Here is a 16,868-nt window from a genome sequence, read left to right as displayed (position 1 = left end):
GGAGAATCGGATAGATATAACCTTGCAAATGAAATTGGAAAACCATGTTAACTATTTAAGCTTGTTTTTCCACCTGTATGAAAATTGCGGTAATTTGAAATATTCATCTATGACGTCAGTTAAAATACATCATTATAGCGCTCTCTACCAAACGCAGAATTTTTCTCTAGATAATTTTTATAATATTAAAAAACAACAACAGTATTTAGCATCCAATTTAACTATGGACTTTTATTTCGGTGAATATATGGTTATATGGACCCGCGAATGTGATGTAGACCTCGACATCGTCTTGGTTAAATATATCTTTTTTCTGTCAATAAACCACAAATTCACCCCAACAGATGTCAATTATTGATCAATCCGATGCTTTGCATTCGGCGTTACACAAGGCAGTGACTGATTGTGGATGAATCACTTAAGTAACCTAGATTACCGTAGTGCTCCTCCAAATTTATCATTTCATCGACAACATACACACACAACAAGGTAAAAATCAGAGAATATTTAAAAAAATATTTCTAATAGTGAATTTTGCACAATGCTTATATATATGAATTGAACGGCCCTTTGCAATGTAAAATCAATATTGCTCTGCCACATATATATACACTAATAGAAATTAATGCGATCGGCTTTCCAGAAATTAAATCATCAAGTTAATAGTCCGTAGTCAGTTTTTAATCAACTGTCAGTTCGATAACAACTGGGATTTTCAATTTGAAATTTAAAAAAATGCAGTAGTTTTGAATGAAATTTTAAAACGTTTGGTTCCATTAACTGTAAATTTGATAAGATGTTTATCCATAACAAATCTGTGTTTGAGCTTAATTTCCCCATCTACTGACATCATGTCAAGTTTTAACTAAGAAATATCATGTTTGCAATTTTGGGTTCTTGATAATTTCGATCGGTATTTTCATTTTCCTTATTTAATGTTTAGGTATTTAATTTACATAATCTTCTGGCATTGAATCATGGTCCTGACAAAATGTTGTTATTTTTCGGGTCCATTAGAAATCAAATATGGCCGCCATTTTGAAAACAACTATTTCAAACTTAAAGTCAAGTTCTAAGGGGCCGATTTAACTGAAACCTTTTAGGAATTAACGTCCCATGGTTCTGACAAAGTGTACATGTGTACATGGCCGCCATGTACATCATCTACTGCATCCCTATTATCTTAAAACGATACATATATAAATATATTGTCAATTCTGACGAGTTTCATATAACCGACAATTAACTGAAACTACTAAATATCTTTATTAATATCAATAATAAAAACATGGAAGAAATGATTCTCTGGAATAACAAATTTTACATACTGTGAATTAAAACCGGAAGCAGATGTTTATATATCCTTTTCCTTGCGCGAAATAATACTGAAAATCTCACCTTCAGTTATACAATTGTTTTAGTTTTATAGAAGGGTATCCCGATATCAAATTTTTCTATTCGGCTCTCAATCACTCTGATAAATTTATCTTTTGAATAAAAAACGTGACAAATATTGGAATGTAAGTCGCTATATTCATCATTTTGGTTTGTAAGTTTGGAGAAATGGGATATGGCGAAGAAACCGGATTTTTCTTTGTAATTGGGATATTCCTGGAACATCATACACACACTGGTGTTTATCAATCTTACTTCCGCTTCCGGCGTTGGAAGATGACATGTCATCCATTCCCCTCTCTTCCTTTGTTCCTACAAGAAATAGATAACATTTATTATCACCGACCAAACTTGCAGTTGATTATATAAGGCAATAGGATTGTTCTGCAGAGATGTAACCTCTTACCTACAATATTTTTTTTAAACCTACATTTTTTTAAAACATAGCTGTACCTAATATCATTTGTCAGCTGATTAAGTGTTTGACATAGAGCTCTATTTTTCGTTTAGCTAATATCGTGTAAAGACATAGTATGAAATCTTTATTGACATTGTTTACAGAAGGCAAAGGTTAAGAAGAAGCCCGATAATTTCGAAACAAAAATAATATATGTTTCAGACATTTACATTAGTAAATATTAAATATTATGTTTATGGAGTTCAGTCACGGACTAGACTCTCTTTTAAGTAGAATTGATGAAATCTTCTAGTCAATATATTAAATGGCAACACATCTATAATATAACATATCACATACACAAAATATTATGCCAATTACTATGCACTGATTTCCAGAGTAGAAGATATCTCTGTAGCAGGTTTGCAGAATAACTAAATAGCCTACAGGAAAAGAAGGATTTTGAAGAATTTGCTATGTTTTCCCTATTGGGTCCCACCCCTCTGCTCCCAGTGGGGTCAGACCCATCGTTGATACAAAATTAGGTCCCTTTCACCCAATGACGCTTTAGTCCAAATATGGACATAATCGTGTCATTCCTACAGAAGGAGAAGGATTTTAAAGCTATTTTTCTATTTTCACCCGCCCCTCTTCCTCCAGGGGGTTCAAACTCACTATTCCTCAATATCCGTTCGGACCGGGTGAGCTTAAAACTTTTTAAAAAATCGTAAAATCTTGATTATACGATCGAAAAATAACTCGAACCTTACATCAAAACGTTATTACACATGGTATGTTATACTTGGATTATTTTCATTTTTGCACTCAAACTCATGTAGTTGGTTGTTGGTCATTTGCTACATTACATGTCAAGCATAAGATAAGTAAAACAAATTCATAGAACTAAGGCATACACAACAAATAAAAATAAGAACAGTGTATTATTTGTAACGATTGAAATACATCAAACTTCTACTGACTCATTTACCTACCTTTTACAGTATTATCGAGGATGACGGAGGTAATTCCCGCCACAAACATCTGATTCCCTAGGATCAGCTTCAGCACCTGGTCCAAGGAGGCATAACCTGTATACAGACAATATACAAGTATGAAAGCTTGAATCAAGGAATCGAAAGTTGAATAATAATAACAATAATAATTCGAGGTTCTTATATACCGCTTTATCACAAACTAGTTCGTAGGTCGTGTCTCAAAGCGGTTCACAAATTAGTATGTGGTTAAAGGGCCTTTGCAACCAACCAATATAATGTTCAACTCCCTGGGGAGAATACAGCCGGTCATGCCATTTCGTCGATCACAGCTAGCTTTCAACAATTAGCACTGCCCAACCACGTTGGCATTTACAGCTGAGTAGACTGAAACAAGCGGAGATAAGTATCTTGCTCAAAGATACAACACAGTGCCGTGCCGTGAATCGAACCCCCAACATTTCGGTCATTATCCCGGCGTTATACCAGTAGACTACCATGCCTCCTAATTATGACGCGTATGTATCCACTATACATTGGGTATTACAGTAGCCAATGAAACATACTACTGGTAAAGGAAATAAACTACTCATGTACCTGTATTGATGCTGTCTTTGTTGAGTTTCAGCCATTCGGAAGTGACCAAGCCTGCATACAGCGATGTACCCAGTACTGCAAGGTTCCGGGTTGATGACAAGTTTACTTTTTGTAGCGATGACAACCCTACGGATACCAGCAAGCCAAAGGTGATTATGGACACGCCCCCAATAACCGGATCAGGAAGTGACGCCATTACTGCGCCCAATTTGCCAATGACTCCAAAAAGCATACAAAGGACGCCCGCCAAAACTATTACACTCCGACTAGCAACCTATACAATTAGATACGTTTAAACATAAGACCTCCAAAAATGGGCTAAACAAAATCTATTGAAAAATAATATCCTTAGTCCATTTAGTATTAATTGGCAACATCGATGCTTATCGCAACCAGTTAAATATTGCTGTTGAATATTTTTCACAGGGAAAATAAAATCTATTGGTACAATGCAGCATTTTTCTCCAATATTATTCTATCTCAAAGTAGAGTATATAAAAAACATGTCCTCGTTTTTTGCAGTAGGTTAGCACATTAGGTGCATCTTGTGACAAATGTTTGGTAAAAAAAGGTATATTCTTTTCTCAATCTCCAACCTGCAGCAAACTCATCCTGTTGTATATTTATATATATCCCGTTTCAGCATTATTCTTACCCTTGTAAGCTTAATGATAACAATGTTGATGCTGTATGATGTCGTAGCGTGCCCGGCCCCAAGGGCCCCTGCCACCATTCCCAGGACGCCCTCTGTTAGTATACCCCTGTTTATTGCGTGACGAGGTGGTGGAAAGGTCCCCGTTGCCCTGGAGGTCGCCATGTAATCCCCAATGGATTCTATATTAGAGGACACATAGGAGCTCACAAATCCAATGAAAACCGCCGTGTTAAAACGGAGAGGACCAAACTGACCTGGAAATGACGTCAATATTAATACTGTTAATAAGATGTTTATTTTGTATAGCCAAACCAGCAGTAGTGGATCTTTTCCTCAAAACACAATCGTTAACGATTTTGTGTATTAAGAACCGCGCTACTACTCGAAATAGATGACCGTGACCATCAAGGTTATGGTAATTAATCGCAACTTCAGTGGTTTTACTGGCGAATAATACATTTCTCTAGTATTGCACGAACGTTTTCTCTATTTCCGATCTCTCGTTAGGTTGCCATACTCATGCAACGTCTGGTGTTCAACAGGAAAGCAACAGCTATCCTCTTTTTTATTCCAAACAAGATCGATTTTTATGAGAAAAGAAAAAAGCGTAATCCGCTATACAATTACATAATTTGTATAAGAAAATGAATTTATCGGTTGTTTTTTTTAAATAGTGCGTTACCTGGGTAAGGGAAGAAGAACCACGGAGACAGGGATATCAGGTCTCCATGGGTGTCTGTCCGGGCACGATATCCAGGGTCATTGGGGTCATCAGAAAACACCCCCGTCAAGGTCAGGGCCCAACACAGCCCCCATGTAAACACCACTGTGATAAAGATCTATAACACACGTTTTCGCAAGAAAGGGAAACATATGATAAAACGTAATGTCAGAATAATAACGACAACTCAATAGCAAAGTTGAAAACTAAAATTTACATTCGCATACATTGGCACGTTAAAAATGTGTGACACATTGATTTATCTAGGAGGTTCGTTAATGAATGAACAAAGGGACACCACATTCTCTAAAATATTCTTGTTTCGTCTGCTCCATCTGAAAATGTCTTAATGTTCCAGATCAATATGACTGTGTTGTGTTTTTGGAAAGGATCAAAGTAATGGTTAAAAGGCATAACTTACCGGAAATAACTGAAAAACTGGCAGCTTTGTTTTTTTGTTGAGCTCTGGCATATTTATAGCCATCTTCCTGTTGCAGTACATTGTTGGTATTGGGACATAGATTCGAGAAAGATACATGATACTCAAAATCATAATGACCGAACCACTGTAAAAGAAAGGCGTGTGTTGTAAAATGGAATGATTCAGTGCAGCTTGTGTACATTCATGGTCTTTTTAGAGCCTTAATACACCGTTCACATGATAATGTCACAGACTGGCACACACGCGGAAGTGCTACTGTTCATTAACGCAATAAGCTGGTACACGGTCAAACGTTAGTCTCAAAGGAGAAAGAGTATTTCCCATAAGGAAATACAGGACCACACACTAGTGGTAGGGTGGCGCAGTGGATAGCACACTTGTCTTTCACCAAGGCCGCCTGGGTTCGGTTCCCCGACCGGACGTGAAAAGGTATGGGGTCACCTGCTCAACCACGTGGGTTTTCCCCTGGTACTCAGGTTTCCTCCCACAGTAAGATTCCCCCTCCCCAACCGCGCTAACATTAAGTTGAAATAACTTGTTTCATAATTGTTGTAAAATAAATGAAGTTTATATTATAACACACACTAGTTTTAGCAGCCTTACAAAACAGGACTAAACAGTTTTCAATACATAGCATCAGGTTAAACTTCTAAATATCACCGACAAAAGCGTCTGTGGATAACACGATTAGAGTGTTTAAAACGGAAACATGTTGCGGACGTGATATTGGTTTTCAGATTGGCAAGGAAATGGTACCTTTGTGTACATATGTTACTAGTTTCTTTTCTATTTCTTGACTTTATTATCATTGTGTATAGTGTATTTGTATTGCCTACAAATACAGCAATTTCTTTTGCCTGACGCGGAGAGAAATATTGGTGACGTCATCCAACTCACCACATCGCCACTGGAAGGCATGCGCTACTGTAGAATATGGAGATAGGGTACAATGACAAACCAATTGAGGTGATCATCACACAAACAGTGATCGGGCCCATCAGTTTGACCAGGTATCCCAGAAGGCCAGTTCCACCAAGGAGCACTTCCGTTACAAGACCGGAAACCATCAAACTTCCCTGAAGCTAAATATAAAATTAGGAACATGGATATATTCTCGTGATTATCTAGTAGGATACAATCCAAAATAATGACAGAATATTTGTAGGTCCAGTGTCGACGGATGTAGTGATGTAAGCCAATTCAAGAATGCGCTATTATATTAAAACTTGATAAGTTAAATGCACTAAAATTTGATTGCATTAAAATTAAGCACGTTTACAGTAGGTGCCCGGTGTTGACGCAGTAGGCGATGAATATCTTTACCAACTCGAGGAACTTGTATATCGTCAAAATGGTGTTTGTTTAATTCATATAAGGTCAAAATCAAATTAGCATGTCTGTTCCAGGTAGTATGGGTAGGTCGGTAGGAAAGAAACAACAANGGGGGGGTGGGGGCTAATATAAGAAACTACAAACCACTATATGCTGTGGATTCAAATTTGGTTTGGATACCTATCTATGAAATAGAGACGTTTACGATTTTCGGAGTGTTCGAATGGGACGTGTAAGTGCATTCGAGTGCGATGGAATTGTAAGGGTCTGAGGTAAACACTGAAGTCGGTCTGGGAACATAAAACATGCATTGTTTCTGGCCTAAGTATAAATACCTATAGAACTGTGAAGGTGTCTTTGGAAACATTCATGCTTATCTTATTTCAGCAAATGATAAGTTAGCCCTGTTTTTCGTTAAGATTGTTTCAATACCAAGGGCCAACGAGGACGGTTTTCATTATAAGGCGTACAGATGAAAATTTTATACCACAATGTACTGTGTTATCCAGTGAGTAAACCCATGTCATATTTTGTGGCGTATTAACCCATGTAATATGACCTATCAGCCCTGTTATTGGGTGCAAGTTTCAATTGTGACGTCACGCCAAGGACAAGTACATTACGTCACAGGCATACGCACTGGAATCGAAATGGCGCCTTTTTACATTTCAAGGTTACACGAAAATTGTCGTTTCACCCAAATAAATGCCAAATATCTTGATTGTGTGATAAAAAACAATATAACACGCGTTTTCCAACAGATGAAATTTATGAAACTCGTCACAAATTTTTCATTTTAGCTCGCCAGAGGCTCGTTTAATGGAAAATTCTTAAATTCGTTTCATAAATCTCATATGAAATGGAAAATCATGCAAGATACAATCTTATATATGTTTGCATGCTAGACCGTAAATTCTATAAGGAAAGACACAACACATGTAGGTGTCATCACGATGGGCTTCTTCGCATGGTGGTCATACCTTCTCTTATACATTTCCTATCCATGACAACGACACAGACGTTGTGGCTGTTACCTGCGTTACCCGGTAGTAAACCATTTCCTGTTTTGTATCCATAGTAACATTCTGAAGCACCGTCTGATTGGTTGACACCGACACTGAAAGATTAATTGACGAAAAATCTGTATATCAATACTGCGAAAGTGCTATTTAGCTTATATTTGCAAATAAGTAAAATTATTATGGATTATGTTAGGAGTTTAGATGTATGCGTGCTTGCGTGTGGTTTGCAGGAGACAGGGTATGCTTGTGTGCGTGACTCCTTGTGATTGCGCGGATCTGATGCCGACTTTATAGTTCTTTCTCACTGAAATACCATGCCGAAGGCACCCAGCACAGCATTCCGCTCACATTATACTGACAACAGTTGAACCAGTTATCGTCATTTCTCTAAATGCTGAACGTTGAAAAGGGAATAACAATTACCATTTTTAAGAACTTTAATATGAGGCGCTAGTAAATAAAAAAAGGTAGTAAGAAGTAGAAAGAAAGATGAAGTTCCCAAATATTGCAATGGGTGCAGCAGACTTATTGTGGTCGTTTTTGTGTCCCCAAATAGAGGACACCAAAGCAAATCCCAAATTCTGCAGAGGGTTCTCTCATTCGTCGCCTCCTACGATACATTCAGTGGGTAGCAGCAGGTGTATTTTTTTTCCGATCCCCCACCTGCACCCCCGGTGCTTATTCAAGAAAACAATTAACCTTTGCGCGTACTTCTTTGTGTGTTTATTTATCTTCTAACAAAATCTTAGCGGCTATTTGTTTATTCATAACTTATGTCTTAGGACATATCGACGATATAACGGGTTAACCAATTGTTGCCATTACCAAATATGAGTAAAAGAAAAATCCTGCGAAAAACAACCTCATATTTTTTATATTTTATAAGTACTTTTGTTCTACTTAATTTACAGATATCAGGAGAGATATCTAAAAGTTTACATCTAATCACTTGTCATACCAAAATCCACGACGTCTGGGTTGTCACATGACCATACGCCTGCCGTCTTCATGGATAGCAACGGTACCAAGAAAGAGCTGGACACGCCTTGCAACACTGGAAGTCTGTAACAAACAGCCAGCGCACTTAATTATTAAATATTTACATTTGCATGGCATTGTCACTATATAGCCTCTTTGAAAACTGTGTCGTTGATGGGACTTTAATTACCATGCATCACGAGACACAATTCTTAGCGTATTAATACAACACTGACAGGAACTACAATATCCAATATAAATAAACATGACGGCTGCTAAAATATCGCTGGGCATTGTGGGATTTGACAATGTCATTGTAAATTTATGTGTAAAATAAAAAATAAAATAAAAAACACTTTTATTACAACGAAAACAAGACCAAGGTCTGCAATATCGTACAAAACGCACATCGGTTGAAATCGCCAATGCCGGCAATGGAAACAATTTTAACGCTCTTGTAATTTATCAGAAATATCGTCTGTTACACTGCAATGGTCAACAGGGGTTCGTTACAAATGCCTGAAATATAGACCTACTGACACATATGTTACAGACCTACTGATATGAGTCACAGCACACATAAACATTTCAGACATTTGTAACGAACCTGTGCTCCGTCTCAAGATCACTCCCTTCAAACGCTATCAGTTTCACGAGTCTCGCATCTACGGTTCCTCAGTTTAATTCTGACGACAGGTCAAATAACGAGGCTGTTATAGAATCTACCGACTGTTGTCAGGTTCCCATACAATCAACAAATAAATTCACGCCTGGATTCTTCACAAATAAACTTCCAAAAATAACTCCCTCGTGGAGGGCAAGGTCGGATTTACGGTGTTCACTGTATTTGTCCATGCGCAAAATTTGTTCCGGGGTAAAATCGAAACAATTTAAAATCTAACTTTCAGCTCAGAGTTCTATTGATAAACTTATATCAGCCTTTATACATCTCATACGCAATTGTATTGATACTGAATTGTGGAATAAAATTGAAGTGTTTGTTAAAATTTCAAAGTACTACTTTGTTTGCCAATCAGCACGCGACAATACGCTGTTCAAACTATTGAACGAAATTGTGTGGACTGTCGATAAGGCGGGCATTTTTAATTCTAAATATAAATTATAAGTTAAAAAAGAACATAAGAGACAGAGAAAACGCAAATATAAGTATTGAACTGTTTTTGTATGGTATTTAGCGCGCATTATGTTGTTTGCTTGCAAAGCTGTGTCATTCAAATAGATCATAAATACCATACACAAACAGTTCAATGCTTAAATAAAGCGACTTCTATAAACCTCCTTCGTAGTAAATCGTCACAGTGTCCCAGACTACATGTACAGCATGGAACGGCATACAAAAGCAGTTCAATGCTTAAACAAGCACATGCTACCAACATAAACTGTTTAGTTGTTGCAGAAATCGTTATGCATTTAGCACATTCATTTCAAACGGATGTGAATTTGAGATAATAGAAAACACTACCATTTAAAGAAAATGTCATTTTTTTATTTGACATGTGGGATATTTACGTAATAATTGTATGTTTATGCGACGGACGTAGGACACGCACACATTATTGTATCTCTAAGACCTATGTTATAAATACATGAAAACGTAGTGGGGAAATCACACTTCAAATTGTTAACATCATACCAAAAAGGGGCTCATTGATAAAACGGATGAACGTATCACACTCACACACACGTGCAACATTGAAATTATTCAACAGATACAGCATGCAAAAACATAATACCACGTCCTTCTAGTGCTCATCGGGGATGTAGGGGGCCAGAAAGATTGAAATCCAAATTAATTATGACTACTGTTGAAGCATTTTAGAAGGGAGGTTAATTAAAACTCCTTAATTGTTTCAAAAAGAAGAAAAGTGGAAGTTAATTTCAAATTGATGATGAGTACAGTAATATCATAAATCGTGTCCATCTGTGATCAGACTCCACGTGTGCAAAACTCAAACTAAGACAAAACGTGAACGACATCAACGATCAGAGACTTAACGATTGACACTAACAGTTCTGGTTTTGATGGCTATCACAAAAATTATATTAAAGTCTCTTCAGCCGAAAATTGATACATTGCCGGTTAAGTAGACTCATTTCCCCGGAGCGTCATGTGGATATCATACACACGCTATTACATTAACCAGGGCGCATGCATCCGTTTCCATGCTCATGTCGTAATTAATTTCGTATCATAAAGTGATCAAATATTATGTCAATTAATTTATCAGATTTGGAGTTCCTAAAAGCTGAGTGTTATTTTCAAAGACTACAAAGAACGTTGAAAGAGAGGTGTTTGATCATGAGATCAGTTTCATAAATACGGGCCCTGAATAACGTATCAGACTTTCTATGGAGATCAATATAACTTTACACAGGATTTGTTGAAGGGAAGAACATATGAAAGAACAAGTCAGTTACGTTGTCATCGGCAATTATGAAATCCTAACTAGAAACTATTACTCACCTGATGCCGATTGCACTCTGGACGACCGTGGTCAATCCTACCACGAAAACCGACGTGCAGAAAAGCTTAGCTCTGATTGGATCGTTCCTCTCTGCACAGGCGAGGTCTGCGATTGTGACGCTAATAAGAACGTTCATCCCAAAGGACAGCACAACATTCTGGGAACATACGTCGATATTTGTTACCACAAATTACAACCAATATTTGGTTCGGTTTTACAGTGTTTAACATCCTATTAACAGTTTGTTTAAAGACGTGCCTCCGTGTGTGTTGTGTATAGGTGCATGTGTGTATGTATGCAGGAGACAGGGAATGTTGGTATACTTGCCTCCTTGTGAGAGCGCGGGTCTGATGCCGACTTTAGAGTGATATCGCACTGGAAAACGATGCCAGAGGCACACAGCACAGCATTCCGCACGGACACATTATACTGACAACGGATGAACCAGTTGTTGCCATTACCCTTAAAGCTGAACGTAATGTAGGGAATAACAACTACCATCTTTAAAGACTTCGATATGTCCCGGCCTGGGAATAGAACCCATAGCCTTCCTCACCTGAGAAAGCCCACGGCAAAGTGAAAAGGTGTCTACTTACTTAATTAAACTATTAAAAATTACAATTATGGTCATATTTCTCTCGGTCAATCCAGTGAGAAGGACAAATATCATCTGGAAATTATTTTGATTTTGTTTTCTTAAATCATGATAAATTAGACACCTTTTGCTATTGTCATTGTATGAGGGCACGCATAAAGGTCACTTTTAATTAAGTATGCTGACCACGCGATTGCTTTGTGCGAAAGAAATATTCAATAATAGTAAGTATAGGTTGACAATATAATATAGGCCAATTTATTGTTTATTAGTATATATATTGCAATATGATTTGGAAAGACAAATATTTCAATATATATTTCAACTTAAATTTTTACCATTATATAGCATATATAAGGCTGTAAATAATATAAACTTAAACATTGCGAGTTTTCAAAACGATGTACCTGTAAAGCTAGAATTAGTGATAACACAATGGGTGGGTGATCTCCGACGCCGTAACGCAATGTCGGGACATCCGGGTATTTTGTTGCCTCGTTGTGAGTTTCCTCTGCTACATCTGGCGGTGAACATGATATTTCTATTACGCCATTACCATCACTTAGTAATTCACATGCGTTTTCACTACGGCATACATCCGAGTCCGTTTCATTGTCCATGCTGTAATATGTCACGTGATCAAAATTAATATGTTTTTTTATAAATCTGACTATGTTAGCAGTTGATATTTACATATAATAATCATTAAACAATATATCATCACGTAAACAGGAGTCTCCATTTCTCTCTAACAAGTATAGAGGATCAGACAAAAGTATGGTTCTGGGGATGTCTGGTCGACAGATACTATATTGTTGACTCCAAGTAATAATCACTAGAAAATCAATGAAAACATTTAAACCGAAAAAAAAATATGTCTGAAGTGATCAGAAAAATTGAAAAACAGTGCAAAACATTTAAAGGTGCCTTAAACCATATATCATTGATATATATATATTATTAACTTACAGGGTTGGTTTGGTGTAATTTTGGTTAACGTCCTATTAACAGCTAAGGTCATTTAAGAACGTTCCCTCGTATGTGTTATGCTAGCGTGCATGTGTGTATGTGTGCTGGAGACAGTGTATGTTGGCGTTATTAACCCTTGTGAAAGCGCGGATCTGATGCCGACTTTATAGTGCCATCTCACTGAAATACTATGACGAAGGCATCCTGCACAGCATTCTGCCCGCGGTCACATAATACTGACAACGGGTGAACCAGTTGTTGCCATTTCTATTAATGCTGAACGTTCAGCATGGAATAACTACCATTTTTATGAACTAGTGTCTGGCTACAAAAGACAAGACTATGTTTAAACTAGTATTCCATGTAAACTTTACTAGAATATTTCCAACGTCGTGTACATATTTAACTACCGTATGATGTATAATTATTAATTCTAGATAATATAATCAATATTTTATCGGAATAATGATAATAAAATGACAGAAACAGATTGTATTAATTGATGTGTGATTGATAGTCAAAATATTCAATACTTATTATACGCCCGTCAAATTTGACAGAAGTATTATGTTATGGGGTTGTCCGTCCTTCCATCCGTCCGGCGTAAACTTTTGTTGTCCCGCAATTACCTCCTACATTTTTCGACCGATCTCTTTGAAACTTGGTATACATTATAATCATGATATGAAGTTGTGTCTCCCTCGAAAGAATTTTGATTCGACAATTGTTCCAAAGGTTATTGCCCTTTGTTCATTTCAGTATTTGATTTTTGTCCGGCAATCTCCTTCTACATTTTTTGACGGATTTCTGTGAAACTTAGTAGGCTAAATAATCATGGTATGTTGTGTTTCCTTGGAAAAAACTTTGATTCAACAATATTTGCAAAAGTTATTGACCTTTGCTTATTTCATTATTTGATTTTTGTCCGGCAATCTCCTCCTACATTTTTCAACGTATCTTTTTGAAACTTTGTATACGTTGTATTCATGATATGAAGTTGTGTCTCCCTTAAAGAAATTTAAATTCAACGATTTTTGCAAAAAGTTGTTGCCCCTTGTTCATTTCAGTATTTGATTTTTTGTCCAGAGATTTTCTTCTACTTTTTCTATAGCATGTCAGCTAAACACACTTGATGCAGATCTTATTTCAATGTAAGAAAGTATATAGCACCACATGGCATTCGGCGGGCGTATATTGTTCCGCCCCGCGGTACTCTAGCTTGTTCTTTGAAATGTTATACCCATATTACGTATATATTTTCCATATAAATTAATAGCAATGCAAGCATGGCGTCGAGCATAGACAACTAACCATGATCTTTGTACAAAATGATGGAATATTTATAGATAATTTCAGTATGCATTTTGAATTAAATGTATTTATTGTGAAAATAATGCGTTAGTAGTCTTAACATATATCGTGGTATGGAATATGATCGCAAATTATTTAAAATATTTTATTAAAAAAATTTAATATGACGATGCGGTATATGTCAATTCTGAATTCGGTTAACTTTAGCTGAGCTGATTGTTGTTTTTTAATATTAGTTATATCACACCGTATAACGGGTTATCTTCGTGAAACTAAATTTTGCTATTTGATCTCAACATAAGAATTGACATGTGCCACATCGTTGACAAATGATAATGCTGTCATATGTTGTTTTGTTAGTGTTTCGTTGTCACATCTCGGTTCTCGCTGTTAGGACCGTACATTACATGGATTTAACCTTGATATACATGACGGGTGTCGTCGACGAATATCATGTGTTAACACATCCGGAACACCCAAACGGATTTATCCTGCACTTACTCAAAAGTCCCCAGATAATTTTCTCTTTTGTTCATATTTGCCGTAGTTTTTCGATTTTAAGTCCGAATTACGATTAATTTGATACTTCGCTGTTCTGCTGGTTTTATATCATTGGTAAGCTACGGGTTAAATTTGCACATATGAGATCAATTAAAGAAAGTAGCACGAAAATTGAATAATGTTGTTTTGCACATATATCGAATAAAAATTCACATCTGTGCAGTTTAATATTAGATTAATATCATTTTATAGTTACATTCACCGATTCAAACACGTCAATACCTTTTAAATCACACTCCTACGAAAAGTACTTACTTTGCAGTAGTGTTGTGTTGCATAGACAACTATAGTCAAAATTATATTCCCTTTCTGAATAAGAAAGCTACTTTACCAGGTAAACGTTTCATTGTTACATTTTTCTCATTTTGGCATCTTATATAATTTTGCACCATCCCCAAGGAACATGATCAATTTTGAGGAAAACCATTTTTCATGTTTCACGCATAGAGGTACAATAATTTTGTATTACTTACGTGTAGCTTGGGATGTTCGTCTTTCTTGTCGTTCACTTTCCTGTTGGAGTAAACATGTACCGTCAATCTTAAAAGTATTTAAAACAGTTTTGAAGGAATACCACAGCAACTGGTACTGTATACATAACATATATATAAGTAACTTTTATTCTGTATTCACAAATTTATTACACTAATGTCGCTATTTCTATATAGATAATGATATTCAGATTAGACGACATTTTCATTTCGACATTGCTTGGAACATCTCATAGGAATTAAACTTTATATAATAGTGTTATTATACAAGAATGTACACCCTTGATAATGTTTTTGAATTATATTGCACATTTTTTTTTTGCAATCTTATATTTGGTGCAAAGTGTAGTCAGCATAGGGTTTACTATCATTCAAAGAAGAATATTGCATGAAATGGCCTTTTGAAAAACAGGAAATGTTTTTTTTTCGATATTTTTGGCGAAAGTTAATTGTGTCTAGTTAATTCAAATGGCAAAGAATCATTTAAGCAAATACGCACAAAATTCAGATATGATACACATTTAAGTCATATCTCCACCTGTTGATTTTAAACTTCAAATATTGCAAGCTCAAAATTGCAGAAAACAACAAATTACACTGCGTTAAACCGAAAATCGGTGAATGGTATCAAACCTATAGAGCAAACTGCCAAGACGAGGTTGTCCATACATAACCCATTCTTATTTATTGAAAAGCGAAGACCAGCCTCAATGTATAGCATATCACGATCACAGTAGTACACTTGTTATTAGATTCCATTGACCTTCAGCCAACACGAGAATATCATTATAATGAAATAATAGGTCTCAAACATTTTTCCGAAATAGTCAATGTCTGTACAATTCTAACCTACCTAAAACTGTTGGTCTGTTCAAAAAAATAGAACTAAACCATAGCCTTGTTACTTTTCAAGTTGACGTGTGTCTATTTACCTTATGTTTGTTTGGTGTCATTTCCTGTTACATGTTTAAGTTATTGTTTTATTGCCCCTAATGACCTTGTGGTCGTGTTGATGGAACGTTAAGAATCAAATAACTAACTAACGTTAACTCGTAAACCACTGTCATGTTCATGAGATCTGTTTCAATATACATTTTACACCTGTTGTCTCTCTATTCTCCGTTCGGTACAGAGGAGAGGCAACTTAGAATTCAATTTCATTTGCCGCAGAAATACTGATTGAATTTTCATTTTATGATGTAAAATGTTTAGCCTTAGATGGTTTTATTAAATACACACACTCCATAAAGATTAAATGTTCTTACTTTAAATCTTTAAATTGAACCTAAATTTCAGAACTTGCATACCGCATACATCGGAATGAAAAAAGGAACGGAACGACAGGGATATGTTTAAAATGTAAGTATTATTATTGGTTATCTAATACGAAGCACACCAACATACCCTGTCTTCTACATACACTTACGAAAGCACGCATACACTACACACATGGATACAAGTCCTTTAATCACCTTAGCTGTTAATATCACGCTAAACAAAATTAAATCAAACCAAACCAAGTAATATACATACCTGGAACGACCGTTTCCTAGCACGTAACTTCACAGCTTTGTGAAGTTTATTAGAAGAAATGCACGATACTGGCGTCTATTGCAGGGCGTCAGTAGACTAATGCAGATCCACGGCCTCGGGCCCCGGGACATTATATACATTATTAATGGTGGCGGAAATTCGTGTGAAATGTTTGTGCAGTGAGGTCGTCAAGTCCGGACACGCCATTAGAGAAACAGGATATAAACAAGACATATATCATAGTAATTACGTCACAGTGCTTATGTAACTTACACATGCACAGTATACAGAGAGTATAACAATGGGATGCATTTGTACAACACTTTCATATTGATAACATCTGTTTTAATTACATTTACACCTGTTGGCTCTGTATTCTCCACCTGCTACA

General features: G+C 36.3%; 1 protein-coding gene across 1 annotated transcript; it reads right to left on the bottom strand.

Moving 5' to 3' along the window:
* Window positions 1-1,033: 1,033 nt before the first annotated feature.
* On the bottom strand, window positions 1,034-16,653 carry LOC110454087 (solute carrier family 23 member 1-like). The gene is made up of 13 exons (XM_021503436.1): window positions 16,478-16,653; window positions 14,927-14,966; window positions 12,020-12,233; window positions 11,017-11,174; window positions 8,512-8,615; window positions 7,566-7,648; window positions 6,097-6,281; window positions 5,179-5,323; window positions 4,719-4,875; window positions 4,037-4,290; window positions 3,382-3,655; window positions 2,785-2,880; window positions 1,034-1,707 (listed from the first exon to the last, which is right to left on the bottom strand). Exons 3-13 carry the CDS (start codon window positions 12,230-12,232, stop codon window positions 1,538-1,540), a joined length of 1,839 nt encoding a protein of 612 aa, XP_021359111.1. The 5' UTR covers window position 12,233; window positions 14,927-14,966; window positions 16,478-16,653; the 3' UTR covers window positions 1,034-1,537.
* Window positions 16,654-16,868: the final 215 nt, after the last annotated feature.

This window comes from Mizuhopecten yessoensis, unplaced genomic scaffold (genome assembly GCF_002113885.1).
Source record: "Mizuhopecten yessoensis strain PY_sf001 unplaced genomic scaffold, ASM211388v2 scaffold7653, whole genome shotgun sequence".
Taxonomy (NCBI): Eukaryota; Metazoa; Mollusca; class Bivalvia; order Pectinida; family Pectinidae; genus Mizuhopecten; species Mizuhopecten yessoensis.
This window is presented reverse-complemented; position numbering and strand designations above follow the sequence as displayed.